The 27677-nt window shown below is 39.0% G+C and overlaps 1 protein-coding gene across 1 annotated transcript in view; it reads right to left on the bottom strand.

The window, feature by feature from the left end:
- Positions 1–27677, bottom strand: part of LOC143038025 (neurofibromin-like) — a 421021-nt gene that overhangs the window by 316276 nt on the left and 77068 nt on the right. Inside the window, exon 10 of the mRNA XM_076206875.1 lies at positions 16765–16903. Within this exon, the coding sequence (XP_076062990.1) occupies positions 16765–16903 (139 nt within the window). The remainder of the gene's footprint in view (positions 1–16764; positions 16904–27677) is intronic.

Below are 27677 nucleotides of genomic sequence, written 5' to 3'. Positions count from 1 at the left end.
GTGTCTTGCGACACTGCTTCTGACCCAGGGCAGTGGACAAGGTGCAGGGATGACCCGTCATCCAGGAGGTGCTAAGATAAGAGGGAGGGTGGAGGGGTGTGGAGTGTATTCAGAGATGGAATGGGTGGAAATGATTTTATGCCTTTTCCTTTTTGGCTACCTCCCTTGTAAGGGGGAAAAAGCCTTGGTATATGTATGTATACATTAGCCACAAATACATTGCAAAACAATAACAATATACTTGGGAGCAGAGGACATTGTTTATGAGCATGTATGAGATATTTATGAACATGTATGAGATATTTGTGAAATATGTGATATGCTATATATTTAAATTAATGTTATGCAAATAGTGTGATTTGTGACATGAAGAAAAATATAAGTGAAAAAGTATACCTGGCATACTCTCCTAAAAAACAGGGTGTCCAACAGAATTGACGAAAGAATTTTTTGGCGGCTTGCTCCGAAATTATAAATGGGCCATATTGGATGAAACCTATGAGGATATCCATTCCCTTATGTTTTACAAGTGGGCAATATAGGAATAAGCCTACGGAAAATATTGAAAGAAACCTTCAGGCAATATCAGAATAAGCCTACAGAAAATATTGAAAGAAACCTTTGGGCAATATCAGAATAAACCTACGGAAAATATTGAAAGAAACCTGCAGGCAACTTAATGAATTTGCAGGCAGAAATACAAAACCAGTGAGGATGTTTATTCCCTCTCAACTGAATGAATTATTGAATGAATTAGCAGGCTATTGAATGATTTATTGAATGAATTAGCGGGCAAAAAACAAAACTTAAGGAGAAGCAGGCAAATCAAAAACACAAATCGTTGAGGCTAAGGTTCAATGGCTTTAAACGAGAATAATTCAGCCCCAAAAGGAAATAACATCCATTTAAGGAAAAGACAAAATTACCTAGGTATGGAAAAATTTGTGTGGAAAATGTGATCTATATAAAGAGAAAGAAAATTACCTCGGTTGGAAAATGAATAGAGGAAGAAAATTACCTTGGTTTGAAAACACATGTTGCAATATAAAATAGGAAAAAGAACCAGAAAATATTTTAGAAACTTATTTTTGTGAAACGATGTTTGAGGTTATACCTTTTCCTGGGGAAAAAAAAGGAGCTATGAAAAATTGAAAGTCTTGCTATAAATGAATTTAAAAAAAGTACGCATGGTTGTCTGTCCAAGGTTTACACCTTTCCTTGATGAAATATAAGTCCCGCCAGAAAAAGAAAATAATTTAATAAAGGTATGTACAGTCATCTGTCCAAGATTTACACCTTTCCTTGATGAAATGTAAGTCCCGCCAGAAAATGAAATGAATTTAATTAGATATTTGGACACAAAGAAAAGAGTAAAAAATTGAGCTCCCATTCAAAGTGAGAATATTAAGTGGTGCTTTTGTGGAAATAGTATAATGTTCCAGAGATGAGGATATTGATTTATTGGATGATGTTCTACATTTAATTAGCACTAATGCTAATAGTACAAAATTATTGTATCTAAAAAACTGAGTTTCTTCTTGCACATTGCCTGCCCTCTCCTCGGCTATGTATGAAATGAAATGTGTTAACCTATATGAATTCTGATGTAGACAGAATTGTGAAGTGGTGCATTGTATGTCTTAACAGCATTTCCAATTTAACCTACAGGATTAACCCGTTCCATACGGTGCCGCATACGTAGGCGGCATGAGGAGTAAGTGGATACGCGAGGCTGCCATATCGGCGTCTTGATTATATTTATTGTAGTTGCCCCTGCATAATGACATACTCTCTAAACTGTCTTCATCACATTTTCTATGGTTATCAAAATTCACGGGTGAAAGAGAGAACGATCGATATAAGCGGTGACTATATTTTATGATGCGAGTATTATTACGACACATCGTACGTCTGGCAGCTAATGCTGCCCGCGAGATTTTGAACCGTACTGAAGAGGTTAAGACAGGAACCTATTAGCCAAATATTGAAGAGCTATATCTATATTACATAAACTTGGAATAAACAGATCATCTTAATATCTGTATATGTCAGCCATGACACTGAGAAATTAACTTAATTTCTGTATATGTCATTACTACACCAGTGATTTCTGCATATGTCATTATGTTATACCAGTGTCATAATTTGGATTCTTTTAACGTTTCAAGACCATGGTTTAACTTAATTCAATTGGATAGAGGTCTACATCTTGCTGTTGCAAAACCCAAGAGAAGGATTGCCAAAACTTTTTGTATTATGTTAAAGTCCCGTTCATCCATTGACACGATACAAGTACCGCCTGTTATTTGAAAGCCATACCTCTGATCATCAATATGGCAAGCATTTCACAAAATAAATTATTCTAATTCAAGAACAATAATAACAAGGACCATATCAAGTGATATGCAAAGGGCCATCTGATTTAAATCTTCGCTCACACCGCCGCAATTGAAATATTATGGACACCGTGAACCTGTTATAAGGGATGAGTTATACTAACTGATTGAAACATATATTGAATATTTCAGCCAAAATGACTAGGGTGTAGGGAGTGACATTATTGGATTTCAGACCTATACGCCGCGATATCATTCTTCACGTCCTAAGACGGACAGACAAAATGCATATTTTTGTTTCCACAATGATTATTCGGATGCTTTTGTTGCCTCTGACATTGCTTTGCAGATACACAGAGGACCAGTCCCATAGGATTTGCCAGGTGCTGAGTCAACTCTGCAGCGGACTAGTCATCACCCATGGCTCGGAGTGACAGACTCGTTCTCGCCAGACTCGTCTGGACCCGAGTCGCCCAGTTTATGGGAGTGCACCTACGCAAATCTACTTTGGCCTACGCCTGGGATGAGGCCCTGTCCCTGTCGCCTCGGAGATACTTGGACTACACCTGAGATGAGGCCCTGTCTCTGTCGCCTCGGGGATACATCTTCCGTACTATTGAGAAAACAATGACCATTGTTTTTAATTTGTCTAAAAGATATTTACATACATTTTAAACGAGGAGGTTTTTTACACTCTGGGCCCATCATTCCCATGACCGGTTGATTTCCACTTTGTGGACTTCTATCCTCTCTTGAGTTCGAGACCCCTAGAGTTTTTTCTCTCCCTCAGTCTTGTTTTGTGTAGAGTGTGCTGGGTTGTTAGAGGCTGTGACATTTGTCGTGGCATGTGGGGACTCTTGCTTCTTCAAAGGGGGACCATGTGGCGATTGGTTTGACGATGGCAACATCACCACTGGTTGATACTAGTTTTTATCATTGCATCACGCACAGGGCCCCTTCTCAAGCCATAAACACTATTTCATTCTTGCTGAGGTCAGGTTTTCTTAATGGACAACATGACACAGTGCTGACCAAGTGAATAAGGGTGTTTACTCATGGCATGTGTCCCATTGGTCAGTCTATAGTATACAGAACTAATTCAAGCCAATCATAATTAGTTGTAGGAGCTTATTGCCTCCAGAGGTCTCTTGGCCAGCAGCAGAGTCAAGTTCATCTCTTTCTGTTTTGCAGTTGGAGTGTTAAGTTCAAGAGCTAAGTATATGTTGTTCGTTGAGCACTCTCACAGAGTAGCAGTCACAGTTGGAACTGTGACTGGGATACCCATAGAGAAGGTCGGTACTGATTAGTCTCTTATACTCCAGCCTCCCACACCCCACACATTAATTCACAATCTAATTTGAATCTAAAATAACATAACAAATAAGTCATAGATAGGAGAAATTAGTCTCATTCAGCACCACCATCTTCTTGATATGAAATACGCTTGTTCATGTTTCCCTGATCTAACCATTTAGGCCAGCTACCACAACAAAATTATATATACGTAATCATAGAGCACAACATAGAGGATATGGAAAGCGAACCTAGGTTTAACAATATAATAAGAAATAGGGAAATCACCGACTTGTTTGATGAAATAATCAAACTTAAAAATGAATGCAAAAGTATATACAAAGTAGTAGACCTATTAAGAAAGGCCAATGAAGAAAATAACAGGGAAATAGATGAGTTGAAATTGGAACTGAATAGGATCAAGAGAGAAAATGAAAGATTGAAAAATTAAGATATGAATAGGAATGAGGCATTAAAGAAAGAGATGAAGGATCAAATGCAGGCAGTGACTGAGAATGTGGAAGAAAATATCAAAGAAAATGACTTCCAAGAAATAATGAAACAGTGGAGAGTTGAACAGGAAAGTAAAAAATTATCTTTTAAAGAAAAGGTGGAACAGCAGGTCGAGGAGAATGCTAAGGAAACGGTAATCCAAGTGATTAAAGAGAAAGGTAACTTGGTCTGGGGCACAGTGGACAAAAAAAGATGCATCGTAATCTATGGTATTAAAGAAAAGCATGATGCTCCTAGATATCAGAGAGAAAAAGAGGAAAAAAGATCACTAAAGAAATTCTGCAAGAGATTCAAGGGGAGGGACAAAGTTTACATAGAGAAATTGAAGAAACATATAGAATAGGTAGATACTCAAAAGAAAAACAATATAGGCCACTAAAAGTAAAACTTAAGTCACAAATTATTGCAGAGGAAGTACTATCTAGAACAAACCTAGCAAACAGTGAACAACACAAAAATGTATGGATAAAAAAAGAAATGAGCAATGAAGAAAAAGAAAAAGATAAGGAACTTATATATGAAGCAAAAGAAAAAAATGAAAAAAGAACTGAGACTGAAAAGAATTTCTTTTTTGGAAAGTGGTGGACCTGAGGCTGAGAAAATGGTATGTCAGGAAAAAGGAAACAAAGCAGACAGAAAAAGACGAGAAAGAAAATAAATTAAAGTTTGCCTATGCCAACATAGATGGAATGATTTCAGGACTCAATGAACTAAATGACTATCTGACATTAGAAAAACCAGACATAATGGGAATAGTAGAAACTAGATTAAAAAGTAATCTATCACCAAATACTGTGCGACAAAGTCTATACATCTGTTGGACGAAGAATAGAAAGGAAAAACAGGGTGGGGGAGCATTATTTTTGACTAGGAAAGACTCAAATGTGACAAAGATAACAGAAGGAAAAAACAATGTAGAATCAATTATGATAAAAGTTGAAAGCAATCACATGAAAAGTAGAAAATTTGTAGTGTATGTGCCCCCCAAAATAGTCCTGGACAGAAAGCGATCATTCCATACTGTTGGAAGATACAGAGTATGAACTGACTGATATACTGAAGGAAAGAGGAAATATAGTAATTATAGGGGATTTTAATTCAAAAGAAGTATGTTGGGAAGAAATGACAGTAATGGGTGGAGAAGACATCTGGGTCAACATGCTGCTCAATATGACCATTGAATACACAATAACTCAGTGGATAAAGGAAAATACCAGATACAGAATCAATGAGGAACCATTGAGACTGGATTTAATACTTACATCAGAACCTGAAATTGTGGACAGAATAAATTACAAATCACCAATAGGAAAGAGTGACCATGTACTAATAGAATTCAAACTAAAAGAGCAAATAGACCTAAAAAGAAATGAGAAACATAGAATAGGAAGACCAATGTATAGTAAAACGAAATTTGAGAAACTTGAAATATTCTTTCATAACACAAACTTCGAAAAATTCCTAAATGAAGAAACAAGGATGGAAGAGAAATGGAATATACTAAAAGAAATTCATAATGAGGGAGTGAACAAATTTGTACAACAAAAGCAAGAAGAGTATACATAAAGAACTGGTACAACAAAAAATGTAGAAGCTGACTAGCTGAGGATAAACAAGACAAAGCTTGGAAAAAATTGAAAAAAAAAAAGATCAACTGGCAAACATATATCAAACTAAGAAATGATTATGTAAAAATATGCAGAGATGAAAAGTGAAACTATGAAAAAGAATAGAAAAATGCAAGGAACTACCAAAAATATCTTACAGTTATGTGAATGGTAAACTAAAAAACAAACAAGAAATAGAAAAGCTGTGCCAGGGAAATTATGAATATACAGAAAAACAAGAAATAGCAGAAATTATGAGCAATCATTTCAAATCGGTATTCACAATTGAGAACTCACCTAACTGTGAGGGAATAGAGACAGAAATCCCCCCCAATGAAGGAAATAACTGTAACACAGAAGGAAATCAGTGACCAAATAAAAAACCTTGATGTCAGAAAATCGCATGGTCCAGATGGAATTGCAAATTGGATACTGAAAGAATGCATAGAGGAGTTAACAGATAAAATATACAATATAATCAAATGCTCACTCAAAGAAGGAAAGGTACCACAGGACTGGAAAAATGCAAATATTGTACCAATATATAAAGGAAGAAACAAGGAAAATCCAACTGCAGATCGGTCTCCCTAACAAGCTCAGTAGCAAAAATATGTGAAAAAGTTATCAAATGTAGATGTAACATCTGGAAGAAAAAACTATACTGAATCCAAACCAATTTGGATTTAGACAAGGAAGATCATGTACAACAAACCTGATCTGCTTCTATTCAAGACTAATAGAAATAATACAAGAAAGGGATGGATGGGCAGACTGTGCCTATCTAGACCTACAAAAAGCATTTGATAAGGTACCACACAAGAAAGTAATAAGAAAAATAGAATCAATAGGTGGCATTAGAGGAAAATTATTGGAATAGACAGAAGACTTCCTGACTGGGAGATAAATGAGGGTAGTAATTAGAGATAAATACTTGAAATGGGAGGAAATGATACGTGGTGTCCCGCAAGGGTCGGTGCTGACTCCAATCATGTTTGCCATATATATAAACAACATGGATGAAGGAGTGGAGTGTTATATGAATTTCTTCACAGATGATGCAAAAATACTAAACAAAGAACAGAGGAGGATTGTGAACCATTACAATCAGACCTGGACAAAATCTGGAAATGGACTCAAAAGTGGGAAGTGAACTTCAATATCAAGAAATGTAGTATAATGGAGTTTGGAAAAAGTAAAAACAGAATTTCAAAAAATTATAAAATTGGTGAAGAAGTCAAAAAATTGAACTCAGAAAGAGACCTTGGAGTAATAATCAGCAAAGACATGACACCGGAAAATATAAGGAAATTATAAAATTGGTGAAGAAGTAAAAAAAGTGAACTTTGAAAGAAACCTTGGAGTAATAATCAGCAAAGACATGGCACCAGACAAACATATCAATAAAATAGTTGGAGAAACCTTCAACCTATTAAGATTCAATGAAAGTGGCATTTGACTACTTAGATGAAGACATGATTAACAAATATTACTCACAATAATAAGACCAAAACTGGAGTATGCAGCAACACTATGGACACCCAGTACTAAAAAGAATATAAAGAAATTAGAAAGAATACAAAGAGCAACAACAAAGTTGGCACCAACTCTCTCCAAATTAACATATGAATAACGATTGTCCAAAATGGAACTACCAACTCAGGAACAAAGAGAAAGAGGTAATCTACTGACTATTTATAGAATCATGAAAGGAATGGAAATCCTAGATTGAGATAATTTATCGCTGCCAGACGTGCGATATGCCCCGGAGTGAAGAGGTTAAAATGGGACTATGGAAAAACAAGGGGACATGAAAAGAAACTCAAAAAGGATAACCATAGAAGAGATCTGAAAAATAGCTTCCTACATAGAGTGGTGGATACCTGGAATAAATTAGATAAGGTAACAGTGTGTGCAAACACTATTGAAGATTTTAAGAAAAAACTTGATGCTGTAAGATACAAAGACGGGTCACCACGAGCATAGCTCCCATCCTGTGTAATACAACTAGGTACAACTAGGTAAATACACACACACAGACATGTCCCCAGACAAGAAGATAAACAAAATAGTTGGAGAAATCTATAATTTACTAAGATCAATAAAGGTGGCTTTTAATTACTTGGATGAGGTAATGGAAAAGAAATACTAGTCACACTGAGAAGACCAAGATTGGAGTGCACTGTGACACTATGAACACCAAGTACAAAAAAGAATATAAGGAAAATAGAAAGAACCCTAAGAGCAATGAAAAAGATGGCCCCAATACTTTCAAAATTGAGATATGAACAAAGATTGTCTAAACTGGAACTACCAACCCTGGAACAAAGAAGAGAAAGAGGTGATTTATTATCCATTTACAGAATCATGAAAGGCATGGAAGTGCTTGACAGAGAAGACTTAAAAGTGGGATAGAAGAAAAACAAGGGGACATGAAAAGAAACTCGAAAAGGATATAAAAGGTATCTGAAAAAGAGTTTTCCACACAGAGTGGTGGATGTCTGGGACAAATTGGATGAAACAATAATGTGTGCAAACACTATACAAGAATTTAAGAGGAAACTAGATATTGCGAGATACAAAGATGCACTATGAGCATAGCTCCCTTTCCCATATAATACAACCAGGTAAATTATGGTTACCCAGTGCTAAAGAAGATATAAAGAAAATTGAGAGAATCCAGAGAGCAACTACAAAAATTACCCAAAACACCATCAAAAATGTCATATGAAGAAAGATTGCCAAACTAGAATGTCTGACTCTGGAACAAAGAAGAAAAAGAGGTGACTTGTTGACCATCTACAGAATTATGAAAGGTGTAGAAGTCCTTGATAGATACAACTTACTAAATTGGGCTAAGAGAAACACAAGAGGCCATGTAAAGAAACTCAAAATGGACAGTTATAGAAGATACATAAAAGAGTGGTGGATGTATAGAATATACTAGACAAAACAATAGTGTGTGCAAAAACAACACAAGAATTTAAGAGCAAATTAGATATGGCAAGATACAGAGACGAGACACCACAAGCATAGCTTCCCTTCCCGTAAGATACAACTATACTATTTCCATTATCTCATGACCCACAAGGTGTTGTCTGTCATGTTGTCACGTACTGAATCATAACATTCAGCATATACCAGAAGCTATCCACTACCCCGAGTATGTTAACATGGTCATTATATGACCAATATATATGTGTTCCCATTGCTTGTAAAAAATCACCTATGCATAAATACTGAGTGTCCATACTCAGTTCATGTATTGTACATTGTAGAAGTAGAGTAGACAGTAGAAAAAAAATTGTGTATAACACTTTGTTTTGGCAACAGCCACTATGTGTATGAAAATAGCACCATTGACAACCGCCAGTCCTTTCCTTGTGGAATGTTCTGAGATGTAGATGAGTCTTGATGGGGAATGGACTGCCACTGAAGTGCTTCCTGCTACTGGATAATGCCCCGGCACATCCCCTCGACATGCAGGCACATCTTCCCCAAGACCTGGATTTCATCACAATTAAATTCCTGCCTCCGAACACCAATTCCATTCTGCAACCAATGGACCAGTAGGTAATTTCTAATTTCAAGAAGCTGTACATGTGTGCTCTGTTTGAACGCTGCTTCAACGCCACCACTGACACAGACCTAACCCTGCGAGAATTTTGGAAGTCCCACTTCAACATCTTGCACTGTGTCAAGATGATTAGCAAGAGCTGGGAGCAGGTTACCATCAGGACTCTACAGGCAGCATGGAAGAAGCTTTGGCCATCATTTGACAGGGAGTGGGACTTCGAGGGCTTTGAGCCTGCTGGTCCATTGGTCACCTCAGACATCGTTGCGCTAGGGAGGGACCTGGGCCTGGAGATGGACAGGGATGTCAAGGATAGGAGAGCACGAGGATGAACTGACCACTGAGGAGCTGATGGAGCTGCATCAGGAGCAGGTTGCCGAACTGGCCTGGGAACAGCTAGAAGTTGAGGGAGATGATGATCGTGTTCAGGGCCCCACCACGGAGGAGGTGAAGGAGGCCTGTGTAATGTGGAGGAAACTCTACGATTTCGTGGAGGTCACACACCCGGACCAGACACTAGTGAGCCGTGTTGCAGGCCAGTTCAATGAACTGGTCATGCCTCACTACTGCCAAATCCTACACACACGGCATTGGCAAGCAACCATCACAGAGTTCTTCCAGCCTCGTGCCAAACAAAAGCACCCTGATGAGGGTGCTGTTCCAGCTGAAGAAGCACCTTCTCCTTCAGAGGGGGGTCAGTAAGCCCCCACCATTGCACCACCTCCTCACTCCCATCCCCCTACGCTAGCTGCAAGCCTTACCATCAGGAGGTACAAAAGATTGCTTTTTTTCATTATATTTTTTACCTTGTAAGTGGTCTTTAACATTGATTTTTTTGGCATTAATGTTGCAGAAACATCATAATCATACCTATTTAAGTCTGTTTGGTGACAGGCTTCATCATATCAGAGGGAAAAAAGGAGACTTTTTTGAGGTTGGGAATGAATTAATGGAATTAACACTGATTTCAATGGGAAATAGCATTTCTTCACACAGAGGCATACAGAATGGATTAATTGCATAAATAGAGGTACCATTGCATTCTACCTATTGTTTCAATTTTTCTTAGTAGCTTTTTGTGTGATACTTTGTCAAAAGGCTTTTGTAAGTCCAGGAAGGCACAGTCTGCCTAACCATCTTTCTTGTATTATTTCTATTAATCTTGAGTAAAAGTATATTAACCACTTCCATACGGTGCCGCACACGTAGGCGTCATGAGGAGCAAGTGGGTACGTGATGATGCCGACGTCGCCCTTTTGATTATATTTATTGGAGTCGTACCTACGTAAGATTCATTCTCTCTAAACTGGCTGCATCATATTTTCTATGGTTATCAAAATTCACAGGTGAAAGAGAACGAACAATTAAGCACTGACTTTATTTTCTATAATGCGATTATTATGACGCGACATCGCACATCAGGCATCTAATGCTGCCAGATGTGCGATGTGCCCCGTATTGAAGGGGTTAAGTTTGTAGTGCATGATCTTCCAATTCTAAATCCAAAGTGGTTGGGGTTTAGTATGTTGTTCTCTTCCAAGTGTTTAATCCATTTATTTTTAATAACTCTTTCGTATATTTTTGCAATTGTGCTTGTAAGGGATACCAATCTATAATTTGATGGATTTTCTTTATCTCCTCCTTTGTATATTGGTACAATATTTACATTTTTCCAATCTTGTGGCATTTTACCTCTTTGAGTGAGAAGTCAATTATCTTGTGTATTTTATCTGTAAGTTCATCTATACATTCTTTCAATATCCAGTTTGCTATTCCATCAGGCCCATATGCCTTTCTGATGTCAAGGTTCTTTATTTGGTCCCTTATTTCTGTGTCATTGTTATTTCTTTCATTTTGGGGGATCCTTCTCACTGTCCATCCCACATTTGTGAGCTTTCAATTGTAAATACTGACTGAAAGTGTCTGGTCATTACTTCAGCCATTTCTACATTTTCTATATATTCTTTGTTTCCTTCACACAATTTCACTATTTCATGTTTGTATCTTAGTTTATTGTTTACATATCTGTAAAATAGTTTAGGATGGTCTTTGCATTTGTCCATTATATCTTTCTGGTGGTTTCTTTTTTCCTCTCTACGTATATCTAAATATTCATTTCTCAGTTTAATGTATGTTTGCCATTTAGTTACTTTTTTGTCTTTTTTCCATTTTTTCCTGGCTTTGTCTCTTCTATCTTTAGCATTGCTACACTTTTTGTTATACCAACACTTTATGTAAAACCTTTTTTGTTTCTGCTTAGGTACATGTTTATCTGTTCCCTCCTTATATTTTCCTTTAGAAATGTTCAATTTCTCTTCCATCTTTGTTTTATCATTTGAAAAATTTTCCCAACTAGCATTTAAATTTTTTTTCTAAGTTTTACAAAGTCAGTTTTGATGTACATTAATCTTCCTTCTGTGTTTCTCATTTCTTCTCACATCATTTTGTTCCATAAGTTTGAACTCTATTAGTATGTGGTTCTCTTCCCAATTGGTGTCTTATGATTCATTTTGTCCACAATTTCAGGCTTAGATGTGAATATCAAGTCTTGTCTCGGTGGTTCTTCTGTGTGTCTATATCTAGTGTTTTCTTTGACCCATTGAGTCAATGTATAATCAATGGTCAGATCCAGTAGGACATTGCCCCAGTTCCTCTCCACCTTTTATTGTCAATTCTTCCCAATTTATTTCCTTTGCATTAGAGTCGCCCATAATTACTATGTTTTCTCTATATTTCAGTGTCTTAGTTAATTCATTCTTTGTGCCTTCCAGTAATTTTGAGTGTTCACTATCAGACCAAGCCTTGGTTTTCGGGGGCACATATACAACTATGAACTTTCTGCTTTTCATACTGCTATTTTCAACTTTGTGATTAATTCCACATTTTCTTTACCTTCTACCTTTATTACATTTAAGCCCTTTCTAGACAATAGCATGACTCCTCCCCCCCGTTTATCCATTCTATTTTTTGACCAAAGGTTGTATAAACCTTGTCCCACCATACTTGACTGTATAGGACCTTCCAGTTTTATCTCCAGAATTCCCATTATATCTGGTTTCTCTATTGACAAATAGTCATTTAATTCATTTATTCCAGAAATCATACCGTCCATGTTTGTGTATGCCACTTTTATTTTTTTATTTTCTTCTCTTTTATGGTTTTCCATTTTTCTGATGTACCATTTTCTCAGTCTCAGGTCCAGTACTCTCCAATTTTTTTTTTTTTTTTTTTCCAGTCTCCAATCTTTTCTCGTTTTTTTTTCCACTTCATTTCTCAGTGCCCCATCTTTCTCTATTTCCTCTTTGTTCATTTCCTTCTTTATCCACACATTTTTGTATTTTTCACTGTTTGCTAGTCTTGCCGCTATCATTCGAGTTCTTTGTTAGATTTTCATTGGTCTGTAGTTTTCTGTTTTGAGTATGTACCCATCCTATGCACATCATCAATTTCCTTTTTCAGATTCTGTCCCTCCTCTTGAACCGCTTTTAGTATCTCCTTCACACTTGCTTTTCTTTTTCTCTTTGGTATTTGTGTACATTGTGTTTTTCTTTGATACCATAAACCACAATGCATTTCTTTTTATCCACTGTGTCTCTCACCCAGTTTTCCTTTTCTTTGATCACCTTAATCACTATTTCCTTTGCATTCTCTTCTACCTGCTGTTGTACTATTTCTTTGAACGAGTTTTTGATTTTCATGTTCCAGTTTCCACTGCCATTGATTTTTTATTTCATTAAGATCAGTCTCTTTGATTGATTCTTCCATCTCTTCGGGTACAACTTGTAATTGTTCTTTGACCTCTTTCTTCAGTTCTTCGTTTTTGTTTCTAAACTCATTTTCCTTTAATTTTCTCTTTTAATCATACTCAGTTAACTTTTTAGATCATTCAATTGTTTTATCTCATTGTTAGTTCTGCATAAGCTTGATACCTCTAATTGCAAAGCTCTGTGGTCTAGTTTTAAATCAATCAATTCTTCTGCCAAGTTGTTGATATCTCAATTCCTTATTACCCTGCTAATACTAGTATCTCTTTCTATATCCATAATTTTATCCATTGCTCTCCCTTCCCTCCGAAATCCCGAAAATAACTCAGTCTTACCTGTAAGTTGTCTTCGGAGTTACACTAATACATGTTTTCTTTGGGATCACTTCCAGTGGCGACTCCACTCTAGTCATATCCAAACCCCTCTTAGTTGGTTCACTGATTCTTTTTTCATCTAAACTACCCTCCATTCTGTGCAAAAAACTATGTTTTCCAAGAACTGAATTGGATACGATACCAGTCACACGAAAACATAATGCTACATCCCGAAAATAACAACAAGGCATTTTCCCTGATTCAGCAACAAAGCACTAGGTTGGAGCTCAATGTTTAGACCTTCCTGTAGGACGACATGTAGTGAAGTGTGTATGGTGAACTATGGCCCCCAAGCAAGCAGCAACCTCTCATGAGTTCGGTTATTAGGAGGCAGTTAGAACCGTAGAAGTACGATTTGATATCTTCCTTGGCCGACCAGAGCGATGCTTTGGAGTACAAATGATGTCACTTCCTTCGTCTCGAAATTTCTTGGTCCACTTTTGCACTTGACGCACTCCAATTCCCACACAAGTAGCAATATCTTTACACTTATAACCCTCCTTATAGAGGGTTATGATTGTAACAACTGTGTCTCTTTCCAGCTCTTTACCACTTCCCATGACGGAGATATCAAGGCACAAAAACAGAGACCACCGCAAAAAAAAGACTACTCTCCGTGAGAGATGTTTAGAAACTGACTCCATGTGACATCGACTGCGCATAAACAGAGTTGCCAAATAGTGTGTATTGTCTCGGCTAAATACGGGTACAAAAGCTAGCATTGAAAAATAGCGAAAAGTTTGGCTGGAAAGTTGTATTTTTCGCATGTTTTGAGTTTAGGGGAAAGTTGGGGCGCCTATAATTTTGCGCCCAAACTTTTCGCGGCTACTGTATATATGTATATATACATATATATATGTGTATATACATACATATATATATATATATATATATATGTATATGCAAAGTAGACCACTAGCTAAAAGAAACTAACGAAGCAGAGCGCTTTCGTATATTACATCTTCAGTGCAAAAAGTAATTTTTGCACTGAAGATGTAATATAGGAAAGCACTCTGCTTCATTAGTTTCTTTTTCAAAGTGGTCTACTTTGCATAAGTGAACACACGTACCCATGTTCTTATTAGCATGCATATATATATGTATATATATATATATATATATATATATATATATATATACATATGTTGTCACCTTATAGTATTCCCTGGGTAAAGCTAACAATACTACAAACAGCCTAACAAGCTGGTAGCAGGACACTTTGCTCTAGAAACATGGATGGCACCTCAGAATGGACTCATCTCTCAGTAACAACCCTGGAATGGAAATGGACTAACATAGGATATAAAACTGGGGATAATTAATATTGTCATCCTTAGAAAGGTGATGGTGATGATGATGGAGAGAAGACTTGACATGTGGGGGAAGGAGTAAAACAAGAATAGTGGGATACAGATCAAAACTTATTCATTGTAACTTTCAGCCCTTCTTTATAGGTAAAGATGGCAGTGAGGGTGGCATAATGAATAAAGAACTAGCAGATAGAACTGAAAATGCACAGTACATTATTACAGAATTCAATAACCATAAAATTTCCAGGTCTCCTTTTTTTTAAGTTACATGTTTTGCATCAGAGAAGACCACAGCAGGAGAAGGAAGAATCTTATCAAATGACAACTGACAGAAGCAAAAGGAAATGTAATGATAACTGAAGACTTAATGCACATATTGGGTTAGACAGAACTGGTCTACTGGGACTGGAAGTGTTTGGAGTATGTGACAGAAACAGAGTACATTTAGTTCATTTTTATCTTATATTAAATATCCATCATGACTACCAATCAATTCATCGCTCATGTCTTTCTTGCAACAGCTTCCAGATGGGATCACAAGTCACTCAGGGAAGATATACTGTGTTGTTGTCTTGGGACTGTTAGTGAGGCATTTTAGTATAAGTTGTTGTGTCTGCTCTGAGTGGTGGTTGCATCTGGGGCAATTTGAATCTATGGCCAAGCCTATTCTGTACTAGCACTGTCTTAATGCTGGATGGTATCCTCAGTGCATGTGTGCCAGTGGGGTTATCAGGTGTGGGATGATTTTTTGGTGGTGTTTATGTTCTGAGTCTGGTGGTCTGTCTTGAAGGGCTTGTCTAGTGATCCAAGTGTGCATTTGTTTTTGTAAGGATGTTTTGTGTAGTATAAGTAATTAGTTGTTAAATGTTTGAATAGTATGCTGCTGGTGTACTTTTTTGTTGCATTCTGTTAGTGGTGCTTGAGAAATGTAGTGTGAAGGGTATTTTCTATTTAGGGTTCTGGCACAGAATTGTGTTCCTCTCATTTTCATGTGGTGTTGTATGGTTATAAATTGGTTTCTATATGCAGGTGCCTAGTTGGGGTGGTTTTGGTGCATCCTGTTATTACTTAGTGTTCCATTTAGTGAAGTTTGGAAACTATTTGTCATGCGGATTATTGGGAACCATGCTGTGGATGCATAATCGAGGGGGGTTCTTATGAATTATCTATTGATGATTACTGAATTCTTTTTGGTTGTCCAAATTCAGTGCTTGCAATGAATTTAAGTAGGTTTTTCTTGCTGATTTTTGTTGTCAGGTCTTTGATATGTGGTCTGAAAGTCATGAGTGTATATAATGCGAAGCCTAGAATTTTAGGGTTCTTTTTCAATGGAAGTATTTGGTCATTCAATTTTACTACGCAGTAGTTTTTTAGATCCATGGTTATCTGGTGTGAGCAATGTCACTGTCAATTTCTGAGGTGAACTTTCCATTATATTATTTTCTAGCCATTATTCCAGTTTGCTCACTTAGGATTGGATGTTCTTTACTGCAATATTGAATCTACTGTGCTGGGTTATTATTTTTAGGACATCTGCATATTAGAGAACAATGTTGTTTTGTTTAGGTACTGGGGTTGGGAAATCACTTATGAAGAGAGTGAAGAGTAATAGTTAAAGTATTGCACCCTGAGGGACTCCACTGTATAACTGTTTTGTTTTTGAGGTTTGGTTGTTTTGGATTACTCTAGTCTTCCTGCTATTAAGTTGATTTACCACTTCTTGTCATTGTTATGTTTATCCCAATGATGTTTTTGGATAGAATATGTATAGGAACTTTGTCAAAAGCCTTGTTCACATCTATGTCTATCAAACTATTCTTTCTGGTGGGGCTTTTTCAATGAATCCTTCCAGCATTTGTAGAATGTTTGTGAACAGTGTGTGGGTAGGGTGGCCTTCCTTGAACCCTACCCATTGTTTGGATATTGTCTGTCTCTATTTGTGTACATCAAACAAATCACAAAATCATACAAATATACCCAATGACAATTATCATACCGGTATACGCAGTGGAGGTGGGATGCAACCTTGCGTAACTTTGTTGAGTGTGTCGGAAAACATTGAGCGTAGTTCACTAGACTTACTGTATACCAAATCTGTTTGTGGCCACCAGGGTAATCTTGGTTGTGTGATGATCCTGAGGAGCAAAGAAAATCAAGCAATAAGTCAAGAGTATCTTATCTTAAAAATATAAATTATTAAGAACTGCAATAGAAGACCATGCAAGGACACTACCTGATCCAAAAGTCAAATACAAAATAACACTTCAAAATATAAGAAAATAAATGCACATGTCAATAAAATCCATGACAAAGTCTATATATCAAAGGCTTCTTCCACTTCCACAATTCCATCTTTCACCCATTTGTTTCCCTTTCATTTCAACTCCTTATGGATGACAGAGTACAGTATACTATTAAGGTGGTTAGCTCACTGATTCTTAAGTTCAATATAATCAACACTGTCTGTCTCAAATTTATTCCACTTTGACTGTGCAACTGTTAACTGTTTTTCCTATTTTCCTCATACTTGGGTATCAACTGCATGTTACTGTGCAGTATTAATTGCATAATATCTTGGGGAGGCCATACAGACTACTGCCACATATCATTTGTCTATGAGTAAAATCTCTACTCCAAGTGGAATGATAATATTTTTGTATTCCAATTGTCCCTCCTTTATGCTGTTCCTTTAAAACAGCCTTTACCACTTCCGTCGGTATTCCTTTTCTTTTCCTCTGTATCCCCTATGGTAGGGGGAGTAAAATTTTGCCACTGCAATTGCCATGAGAATTGTAAAAGGCAATAAAGTGGGTTGGAGTGGAGGGAAGCATCTTCAAGGTTAATGTGGGCGAAGGTACAACTGGGATGGGAGATGTGGGTTTTTGTATGTACATATGGAACTGGGAGTTTTTTTGCATAGTTTTAAATGAGTGCTTAGATAGTTTTAGTACAAGTGTTAACCACTTCAGTACAATGATGCGTATGTTGGCGTCATGAGGTGCAAGTGAGTACACAAGGATGCTGGTGTCAGTGTCTCGATTATATAAATTTTTGTAATTGTACATGAGTTACCCCGGATTGTGTGAACTGGTTTGATCATGTTTTCTATGTTTATTTTTACTCAGAGTAAAAGAGAATGAGTAATACAGTAGTGACTTTATATTTTATAATGCGAGTAGTGTGATGCAAATTACATATGGCAGCCAGTGACACGAACGAGAATTTGAGTCGTACTTAAGTGGTTAATGCTGTAATTTTTGGTAGATTTCAATGCTAGAGTAGGGGAGGAACCAATATATAGAGTAGCAAGGAAGTTTGGAGTACATATATATATCAAGGGCTTTTTCCCCTTACAAGGAAGGTAGCCAAAGTCAAAGGCATAAATCCACTTCCACCCATTCCATCCCCACATGATCCACTTCCATTCACCACCCCTCCCTCCCTTTTTTCTTGGCTTCTGGATGATGGGTCATCCCTGCATCTTGCCCACTGCCCTGGATCAAAAGCAATATAGCAGGACACAATACATCCACAGCAAGGCCACTTCATTTAATCATTGACCGCCCCCCCACCCCTCTGTCCCCTCATGCAGAAAGAGAGAAGACGGGGAGAAATCCCTTTGGGATGTATCAAATTATCATTCATACACACTACCTCAGCCCCCCATACCCCATCCACTCCCATGCATCACAGCATCATGTAATGGTGACCTTTCTTGTATTTTTATGTATATTTTCCCGCTATCTATTAATATATATGTATATTATATCTTTTTAATCAAACCATGCGTTCATGTATTCTTTACCCGTGAATTCGTGGCGTAGCCAAGCGATGCCAGTCTTTTGATAGTCGCGGAAGTGAGTGCACATCAGTGCTTGTATAAACACTATACAGTACATTGAATTTGTCTTATTTAGCCACCCTTACATTTGGTGGCAGCAGACAAAACATTTTATATTGTGTGAATTCATTTAGTGCTGCATGAACATTCAACAAGTACTCTCAAAAGTGAGTTTAGCATACTTGGAACATTCGTGGCCGGCTGGCAAACAAAAATATTTACGTGTACCTTTTGTCCCTGTTCTCCTTCTCGTTTTCAGGTTACAGGTTGAATAACTTTTAGTAAGTAATGGTCCTCACAACCAGTTTTGAGAAGGAACTGATTACAAGAGTCCCTTAAATAACGCGGATTCGAATAACACGGATTCAATCATACACGGATTTTATTTCAAAACCATCTCAAATGTGGAGAACCGTTTTAAAATTCGTGCCGAGTCAGGCACGCATACGCACACACGCGGTAACATCGCAAGCATTTGTGGTGACTGCTTTCTATTTTACCATATACAGTCAATCCTCATAAAATGTGGTCATTTTGTACACTGGGAACTGCTCAAACAAGGGTGTGGGGCGAGGGGATAGCCGTGGGTGGTTGCCTGCGGTCACGTGTCAACTTCCGGGTACTGATGCAGGAGGGAGGGAGGGGAGGAGAGGGGGAGTAGGGGGGGTAGCCAACAAGCTTTAGCTTGTCCCTTCCACCACCTGCGCCGTGCTATCATGAAATTTTACCACCCTAACCTGTTGAAGTGTAATGTTTCTTTTGTTTGGAACACAACTAATAAATCTGATAATGACTGTGCTTGTCGTGTCTTAATTTCTCTTATGAGGTTCTTGTTGTTACTGGCGGTGGTGGTTTGGGAGACCAAAAACAGACATATACACACTTACACACTTACACACATGTAGACACGCACACATAGACACGTGTTAGACAACCAGTGTATGTTGTGAATGCGCGTGCGTGTACACACAAATATGAACACACACGCACGTACATGCTTACTTATAGCCCAAGGACTGGGCTATAAGCCGACGAGAGTGAGGTAGCCTGTAAGAGGGCATGTAAACTGGACGAGTACCTGGCTGAAGATCAATTCTATGAACCACACAGTCAGTAACCCCTAATGGATCAACTGGCAAAGCCGAAGCCTGACGGTGAGCAACTAACAGTTCAAGGAGACAAGGCGTCTCAGGAAAATCAATCTCGCCTACAAATGTGGCAAACTCAGAAGCTAAGTGGGCAGGGTCACATGTTGGAGGAGACTGTAGTACAGAAGCTGCTATAATAGGCGAGTCCTGGAAAGTAGCAACGTGTACCACCTCAAAGGAGCCTAAGTGACTGCCAGGAGAGAGAGGAATAGGAGCACCAGTGACGTTGGTTACCATTGCCGTGGTAACATGATACTCACGAATAGTGGAGAGAGTTCATTCTAATGCAAGGCGACAAATACGAACAGAGTCAGGCAAAGAGAGAACGTCAGACCCTATCGGGGCACTTGAAATGCGCACCGGAACATGAACATAACTTGAAGGTCCAATAAGATGCTCCACTATAACAATATCAGCACAATGAGAAGCAGGGTGAAAGCGCTTAGAAGCTGGTGAGGGCAAATGTGCAGACTGAGCAAGCACAGTAGAATCACAAACAGAAACTGGCCTATCGGATGCAGGGATATCAAAATTGCAGAAAGTCACTACACGACGACTAGGAGAAATATCTATACCATGAGCTGTAAGAGCATCAATACCCAAGAGACAGTCACACTTAAGGGCAATACCAGAAACAACAACAAAAGTGACTTGGAAGACTGTAGCATGAGAGGGAAACTGCAAGGGAAGACAAACAGATCCAAGAACAAGCAAGGGAGAATCTTGCACAGAATGCAAATTATTACAAAAGGGAGATTATACAATTCCCATAGAGCGAAATAAGCCTTTCTACTTAAGAGACTACATTCTGCACCAGTATCTACAGTGACAGAAAGAGGTGTATCCCTAATAAGAAATTGGAAGGTAACGAATGTCGGCAACACTCAGTACAGGAGTCCCTCAAATAACGCAGGGGTTAGGTTCCTGAAATTACCGTGTATGACCAAATCCGCGTATGCTGACATTCCATATTAAATACCGAGAACCGTATGTATGTATTTACCTAGTTGTATTTTGCAGGAAGGGGAGCTATGCTCGTGGTGTCCCGCCATTGTATCTCGCAGTGTCTAGTTTGCTTTTAAACTCATGAATGGTTTTTGCGCATACTATTTCATTATCCAGTTTGTTCCAAGTGTCCAAAACTCTATGTGGAAAACTGTTTTTCTTCAGTTCTCTTCTATAGCTATGTTTTTTTATTTTCTTTCCATGTCCTCTTGTGTTTCTCTTGTCCCAGTAAAGTAAGTCCTTTCTATCAAGTATCTCTGTGCATGAAGGCATTGTACAGGAGTCCCACTCAGAGTGGAACTCGCCTCTTCTCCTGGTGCCTAAGAAAGATGGATCTTTTCGTCCAGTTGTTGATTACAGGAGAGTTAACGAGGTCACTGTTCCAGACCATTATCCTCTGCCTCTCTTAAGTGACCTTCTTCAGTCCATTGGCACTGGTAATACGGTGTTCACCACATTAGATTTAAAAGCAGGTTTTTGGCAGATACCCCTGGAGGAAAAAGTCTTGTAAAGTCACGGCCTTCTTGACTCCCAGTGGGCACTATGAATGGCTTCACTGCCCCATGGGTTTGCGGAATGCTCCTTTGACTTGCCAGCACTTAGTTAACTCCATTTTTCATGGCTTAGTTGGGAATGGACTTTTTGTTTCCAAAGATGTGGAAAGCCACTTTACTAAGTTGTCCATGGTCTTGCAACGCTTTGCTGAAACTAGGTTGAAACTTAACTTACCCAAGTGTTCCCTTTTCAAGTCTAGTATCCAATTCCTAGGTCATGTATACAAACATGGTATCCACATCACAAGTGATAAAATCAAGGCGGTGAGGGACTTCCCTATACCGAAGACAGATGAACATGTACGTTCCTTCCTTGGACTTGCAGGATACTATCGTGCATTCATTAAAGACTTTGCTTCAATTGCTTCTCCTCTCACTCGCCTTCTCAAGAAGGACTCTTCCTTCCAGTGGCGTGATGTTCATCAGAATAGTTTTGATTCCTTGATTACAGTCTTCCCTTTACAATTTGTACAGATGCTTCTGGTACAGGCATTGGAGCACTCATGCAACAAGTAGATGGGCGTAGACCTCATGTTATTGCATATGCTAGTCGCATTCTTAATAAGCCTGAGAGGCCCTGGCAGTGGTGTGGGCTTTAAAGCATTTCCGTGATATCATTTTTGGATATCCTATTACAGTCTACACGGACCACACTGCTGTCACTCAGCTTTTCAAGGGCAAAAATCTTTCAGGCCGTCTAGCCAGATGGTTCCTCACGATTGAGGAATTCAATCCAACCCTTAAACATATCCCGGGGCATGCGAACAACGTTGCTGATGCACTTTCACGTAATATCCCTGTTGCTGCTGTTACAGTGATTCATAACTTTTCCCTGCAAGATCTAGCCAAAGCTCAGCGTGAAGACACTGTTTGGTCTGCAGTCATTTATGCTTTGGAGTCTGGTGATGATTCCACCTTAACAGCTTTACCAGTACCTCTGTCCCAATTTTCCCTGCAGGACAAGGTTCTCATACGTAATGTGGAAGTGTTTGAGCAAGATGTGCCACAGCTAGTGATCCCTGAGTCTCTAGTTCCCGTTATTTTGTCCCTTACTCATGATGCCCCTCAAGCTGGTCACCCAGGTTGTGACAAAACTCTGGCTATGGCACGTAAGAAGTATTATTGGCCTAAAATGTGACTAGACATTACCTCTCATGTGGCCTGGTGTAGTTCTTGTGCCCAGAACAAAGGTTCTATGAGCACTGCTCCCATCTTAGAGTACCCTACTCCTTCTTGCCCTTTTCAGACTGTGCCTATAGACCTTTTGCAACTGCCTCATAGCACTCAAGGTTCTGTGTATGTCCTTGTGTGTGTGGACCACTTTAGTCGTTTTGTAATATTAGCTCCCTTGCATAACAAGTCTGCACCAGTTGTAGCCCATGCTTTAGTTTCTCATGTTTTGTGTCCATACACTACTCCTTCGGTGCTCCTTAGTGATAATGGGACAGAATTTAGGAATGAGGTTTTGGCTAGTATTTGTGAACATTACGGCATCACACAGACGTTCGTGACTGCTTATCATCCGGCGTCCAATGGTCTTGTCGAGAAGACATACAGGAAAATTCTAGAGATACTAAGACATGTTGCTAGTAATTTTCATGAGTCTTGGGAAGATTGGCTTCCCCATGTCAGTGCTTGTATTAATAGCACTATTAATGTTTCTACAGGCAAAACGCCTCATTATGTCATTTTTGGAGTTGAAAAACGGCTCCCCTATGATGTGCTTGACAGCCCTGGTCATCCCCTCTACAATTATGATGACTACAGTCAACTCCAGAGTCACGCGATGCATGCCATTTATGACTCTGTCAAGGACAAACTTGTTGTTTCCAAGGCCGAAATCTTGAAACACCAACATGTTCTTGCAAAGCCTGTAACCGTTGTTGATGATCATGTGTATAAAAGCATGCCTGACCACCAATCTAAGCTCAATTGTAGATTAGCAGGTCCCTTTTTGGTAACGGAACAGTTACATCCTAATAAGTTGAGGATCTTTGATCCTTCACAGGGACTGAGCGAGGTGTTACACGCGGATAGGCTTAAGGTTACAAAAGTGCCTATCCCTGCATTTACCCAGCCTCCCCCAATGTCTCCAGTACAAACTATGCCTTGTATATCTACCCCTCATAATTATAATCTTCGGGCAAGGGGTCCTGTATCTACTTAAACTTTATTTGCGTATTGCATATGATGTATTCATGATGTATTCTTTGTGATGTTTACCATTTTTGTGTCCCTTTCTTAGGTATGATGTGTAACTATTGTTTAGCTCTGAAGTGTAATGTCTTGAATTGTATTTTGTAATGTTTAGCTATTAAGTATCATGTCCCAGACGTCCGGCAATTGCTGTGTTTTAGGGGGTTTTCACTGGCACCAGTTCTTTTGTGTATTCTTGTATTTGTATACCGGTAGTTACTGTATATATTTCTTGTACTTCTATCCACCTTTTCCTGCCACATTTGCATCCAAGTATCTAAAACTATCCACTTCCTCCAGTCGCTCTACCCTTAATGCTCACTTCCAGTCTACTGCCACTTTCACCCCTTGTACATCTCATCACCTTACTTTTACCCACATTCATCTTCAGCTTTCTTCTTTCACACACTCTCCCAAACTCTGTCACCAACTTCCTCAATCCCTCCTCCGATCCTGCCACAAGCGCAGTGTCATCCGCAAACAACAGCTGGCTCACCTCCCACTTTTCTCCATTTTCTTTAACCATCTCCAATCCCTGACCCACCACCCTTGCATTTACCTCTCACACCACCCCATCCATGTACAAGTTGAACAGCCAGGACGACATAACGCATCCCTGACGAAGTCCCACCTTTACCTCAAACCACTCACTCTCTCCATTTCTAATCCTGACACATGCTCTACTACTCTCGTAAAAACTCTTGACAGCTAGAAGTTTTCCTCCTATCCCGTATATCCGCAAAACCTCCCATAGTTCCTTCCTGTCTACCTTGTCGTAAGCCTTTTTCAGATCCATAAAAGCCCAAAAAACATCCTTCCCCTTTCCTATAGCTTTCTCATGTACAAATGCAAAAAGAATATATAATCAAGATGCTGACACCGGCACCCTCATGCAACTCACACATCATGATGCCTACATAGGCATCACTGTACCAAAGTGGTTAACAGAAGTGAAGGCAGTAAGGGAAAGATGGGTAAAGTATCTTAGAGAGTTGTTGAATGAGGAGGATGGGGCAAGTTTGATTGTGGCAGTGGGAGGAGCTATGAAAATTATTGATGGAAGAGAAAAATGGAAGAGATATTGGAAAAGATAAGGTACAAGGAACTTTGAAAATGATGAGAGTTGGTAAGGCACTTGGGTTGGACGGGTGTCATGTGGAGTGTCTGAAAATGGGAGGTGTGATTACAGTGGAATGGCTAGTGAGGTTATTTAATGAAAGTCTCAGGGAATGAAGGGTGCTGGAAAACTGGAGGAGTGCCTGCATAGGGCCAATTTACAAAGAAAAAGATAAATGTGAGTGTAGTAGTTTTAGAGGGATCAGTATAATGAATTGACTACCTCACTTATAAAGGGGAGGAAGCCTTTGGTACATAGATAAATTATTGAGCATAGTTGGAAAAGCTTATGAGAGGGTTTTCATTGAGAGGATTAGGAAAGCAGAGGGAATAATGGTAAAGAGCAGTGTGGGTTTAAGAAGGGTACAGGGTGTATGGATCAAGTTTTTGTAGTAAGGCAGATTTGCAAGAGGTTTTTGGTAAAAGGTAAGGATATTTTGAGCCTTTACGGATTTGGAGAAGGCTTATAACAAAGTAGACAGAGAGGCACTGTGAGAGGTATTGCCAATATATGGGATTGGGGGAAAGCTGTTATGGCAGCAGACTGGAAGTGAGCATTAAGGGAGAGTGACTGGAGGAAGTGGATAGATTTAGATACTTGGGTGCAAATGTGGCACGAAAAGGTGGATTGAAGGTGGAGGTAGAATGCAGATTGAGAGAAGCAAGAAAATGCCTTGGTGGATTAAAGAGTGTAATGAGGAATAGACATTTGAGAATGAATGCTAAGAGGAGACTGTATGAAGGAGTGATTGTGCCAACAGCACTGTATGGGGCAGAAACATGGAACATAAGATAGGAAGAGAGAAGGAGTTTGAATGTGTTTGAGATGATGATGTGATGCATGAGGTGGAATGGGTGGGGAGATGGGGGGTGAGGTAGTATGTGTGAGCAAAATTTGACGCAACCAGAAGGGATTCCTCCCTGTCTTCTTTTATGCAAGGGGAGAAGAAAAATCTAGCTGTACATTTACGTTTGGTGATGGTGTAACCTATGAATCCATTAAGCGTGCAGTACTTCCATGTTGGATTGGAGGTGTGAGAACAGAGCTCTCAACTGATGTTGTTGAGTGCAATCTTCCATTTCTGATTAGTAAACAGTCAATGAAAAAAGGAAAAATGGTTCTTGATTTTGGTAAGGATTCAGTGAAAATTATGAATAAATGGGTGAACTTGAAGGTAGCATTGTCAGGTCTACATGTTGCCACTGTTCTTATAACTAAAACCAGGAATCCAGAATGTGTTGCTGGCTTCAATGGATAGCAGTAAAACTGCTTTAAAACCTCATTGTCAATTTGGCCACCTGGGTGCAGTGATACTGTTAAAGTGAGACATGGAGAAACAGATTAGAAATGCTACTGAAATTTGTGAAGCGTCTATAAAGTATAAACGCCCAAAACCTAGACCAGTTGTAAGTATGCTGATGGCAGAGAAACTTAATGAAGTAATTGCAATGGATCTGAAACGTACAACATCTGTTTCTTATCATAGTAGATCTTGTTACAAGATATTGTGTAGCATCTGCCATCACCAACAAGTCTGCTAAGACACTTGTTGGTAGTGTCTTCAGAAATTGGATTTCATTATTTCGTGCTCCAAGGAAACTTCTCTCTGACAATGGACTTCAATTTAATAATAGTGACATGAGAGAACTTGGCAATCTTTTTGGTGAAAAATTTTAACCACTGCTGCAGAAAGTACATGGAGCAATGGCACATGTGAACGAGTGAATACTATAATTGGTGACACAGTGCTAAGTGTTTGAGGATATGAAGTGTGACATTGATGTAGACTTGGTTTGGGAGGTGTCAGCCCAAAATGCATTGGTGAATAATTCCTGCTTTAGCCAAATCCAATTAGTATTTGGTTTCAATCCTGCAGGGTCATCTGTCACCAGAAACACCTTGCCTGCTCTAGAGTTAGTTTCTGGCTCAGATATTGTGTGACAAAACTTGAATGTTCTGCACTCGGCTTGAAGGAAATACCCCAAAAATGAATCTAGTGAAAGGGTCAAGAGAGTCTTGCATCACAGTGTGTGCACAACGGAGATAAATTACCTTCACAATGGTAATGAGGTGTACTTTAAGCAAAATGATGATCAGCAATGGCATGGTCTGGGCATAGTTATTGGCTGGGATGGCAAGCAGGTTTTGGTTCGTCATGGGGGTGTTTATGTCAGATCCCATATTTGCTGATTATCTAAACTTCCCCTGGGGTCTCAAACAGTGTCTCCTCAGACTTGTAATGGATCATCCGTTGGCATTCGGGAGGCATTGAGGAATATGGAGGGCATATGTAATCAGGAGGTGGATGAGGATTCAGTTGGGTTTGCTTCATTTGCATTGACATTTGAAAACACTGAGGAAGTAGATGATAGTGGTGAGGTACAGGAGGTACAAGGACAAAATTATATTGTAAGCAACTCTGGATTGATTTGCCAGAGAACTCTCGAAGAGAAACAAGACCATTTAAACTGTTAGTGGGAAAAAGGATCCGAGGATTGAATGGGGGAAAAAAGGGTGAGCACATGTCTGGAATAGTGAGCAGAGGAGGTAAAGCTAAAGGAAAATATAAAAATTGGTTCAACTTCCAAAAGAGTTCTGATGGGAGTGTAGGGTGTGTGGATTTTCGCAAGTTGCAGAATTGGAAATGGTCCCTTATGAAGTGATGTTTGTGTTTTACTCCAATGAAGAAGTGAGAAAAGCAAAGGAGCTGGAAGTACAAAATTGGCAAAAAAACAATGTTCATGTGGAGGTGGAAGACAGAGGACAGGAATTTATATCTGTGCAGTGGGTTATCACAGAAAAGGCGAAAGATGGAAGCCCTATAATCAAGGCACACCTTGTAGCAAGGAGCTTTGAGGACACCTCCGGCTTTAGGAAGGACTCCCCAGCTTGTTCTAAAGAATATATCCAATTGGTTCTGTTAATGGCTTCTGCATTTGGTTGGGGCTGTCACAGCCTGGATGTGAAGTCAGCTTACCTTCAGGACAACTACATACTGTAGAGCGAGAGGTTTACTTGCGTCCTCCCCTAGAATATTATAGTGGTCAG

The sequence above is a fragment of the Oratosquilla oratoria genome, chromosome 23, assembly GCF_046742065.1.
Source record: "Oratosquilla oratoria isolate Oo_2021 chromosome 23, ASM4674206v1, whole genome shotgun sequence".
NCBI classification, from domain to species: domain Eukaryota; kingdom Metazoa; phylum Arthropoda; class Malacostraca; order Stomatopoda; family Squillidae; genus Oratosquilla; species Oratosquilla oratoria.
Note: the sequence above shows the minus strand (reverse complement) of the source record. Positions and strands in the feature narration are given on the sequence as shown.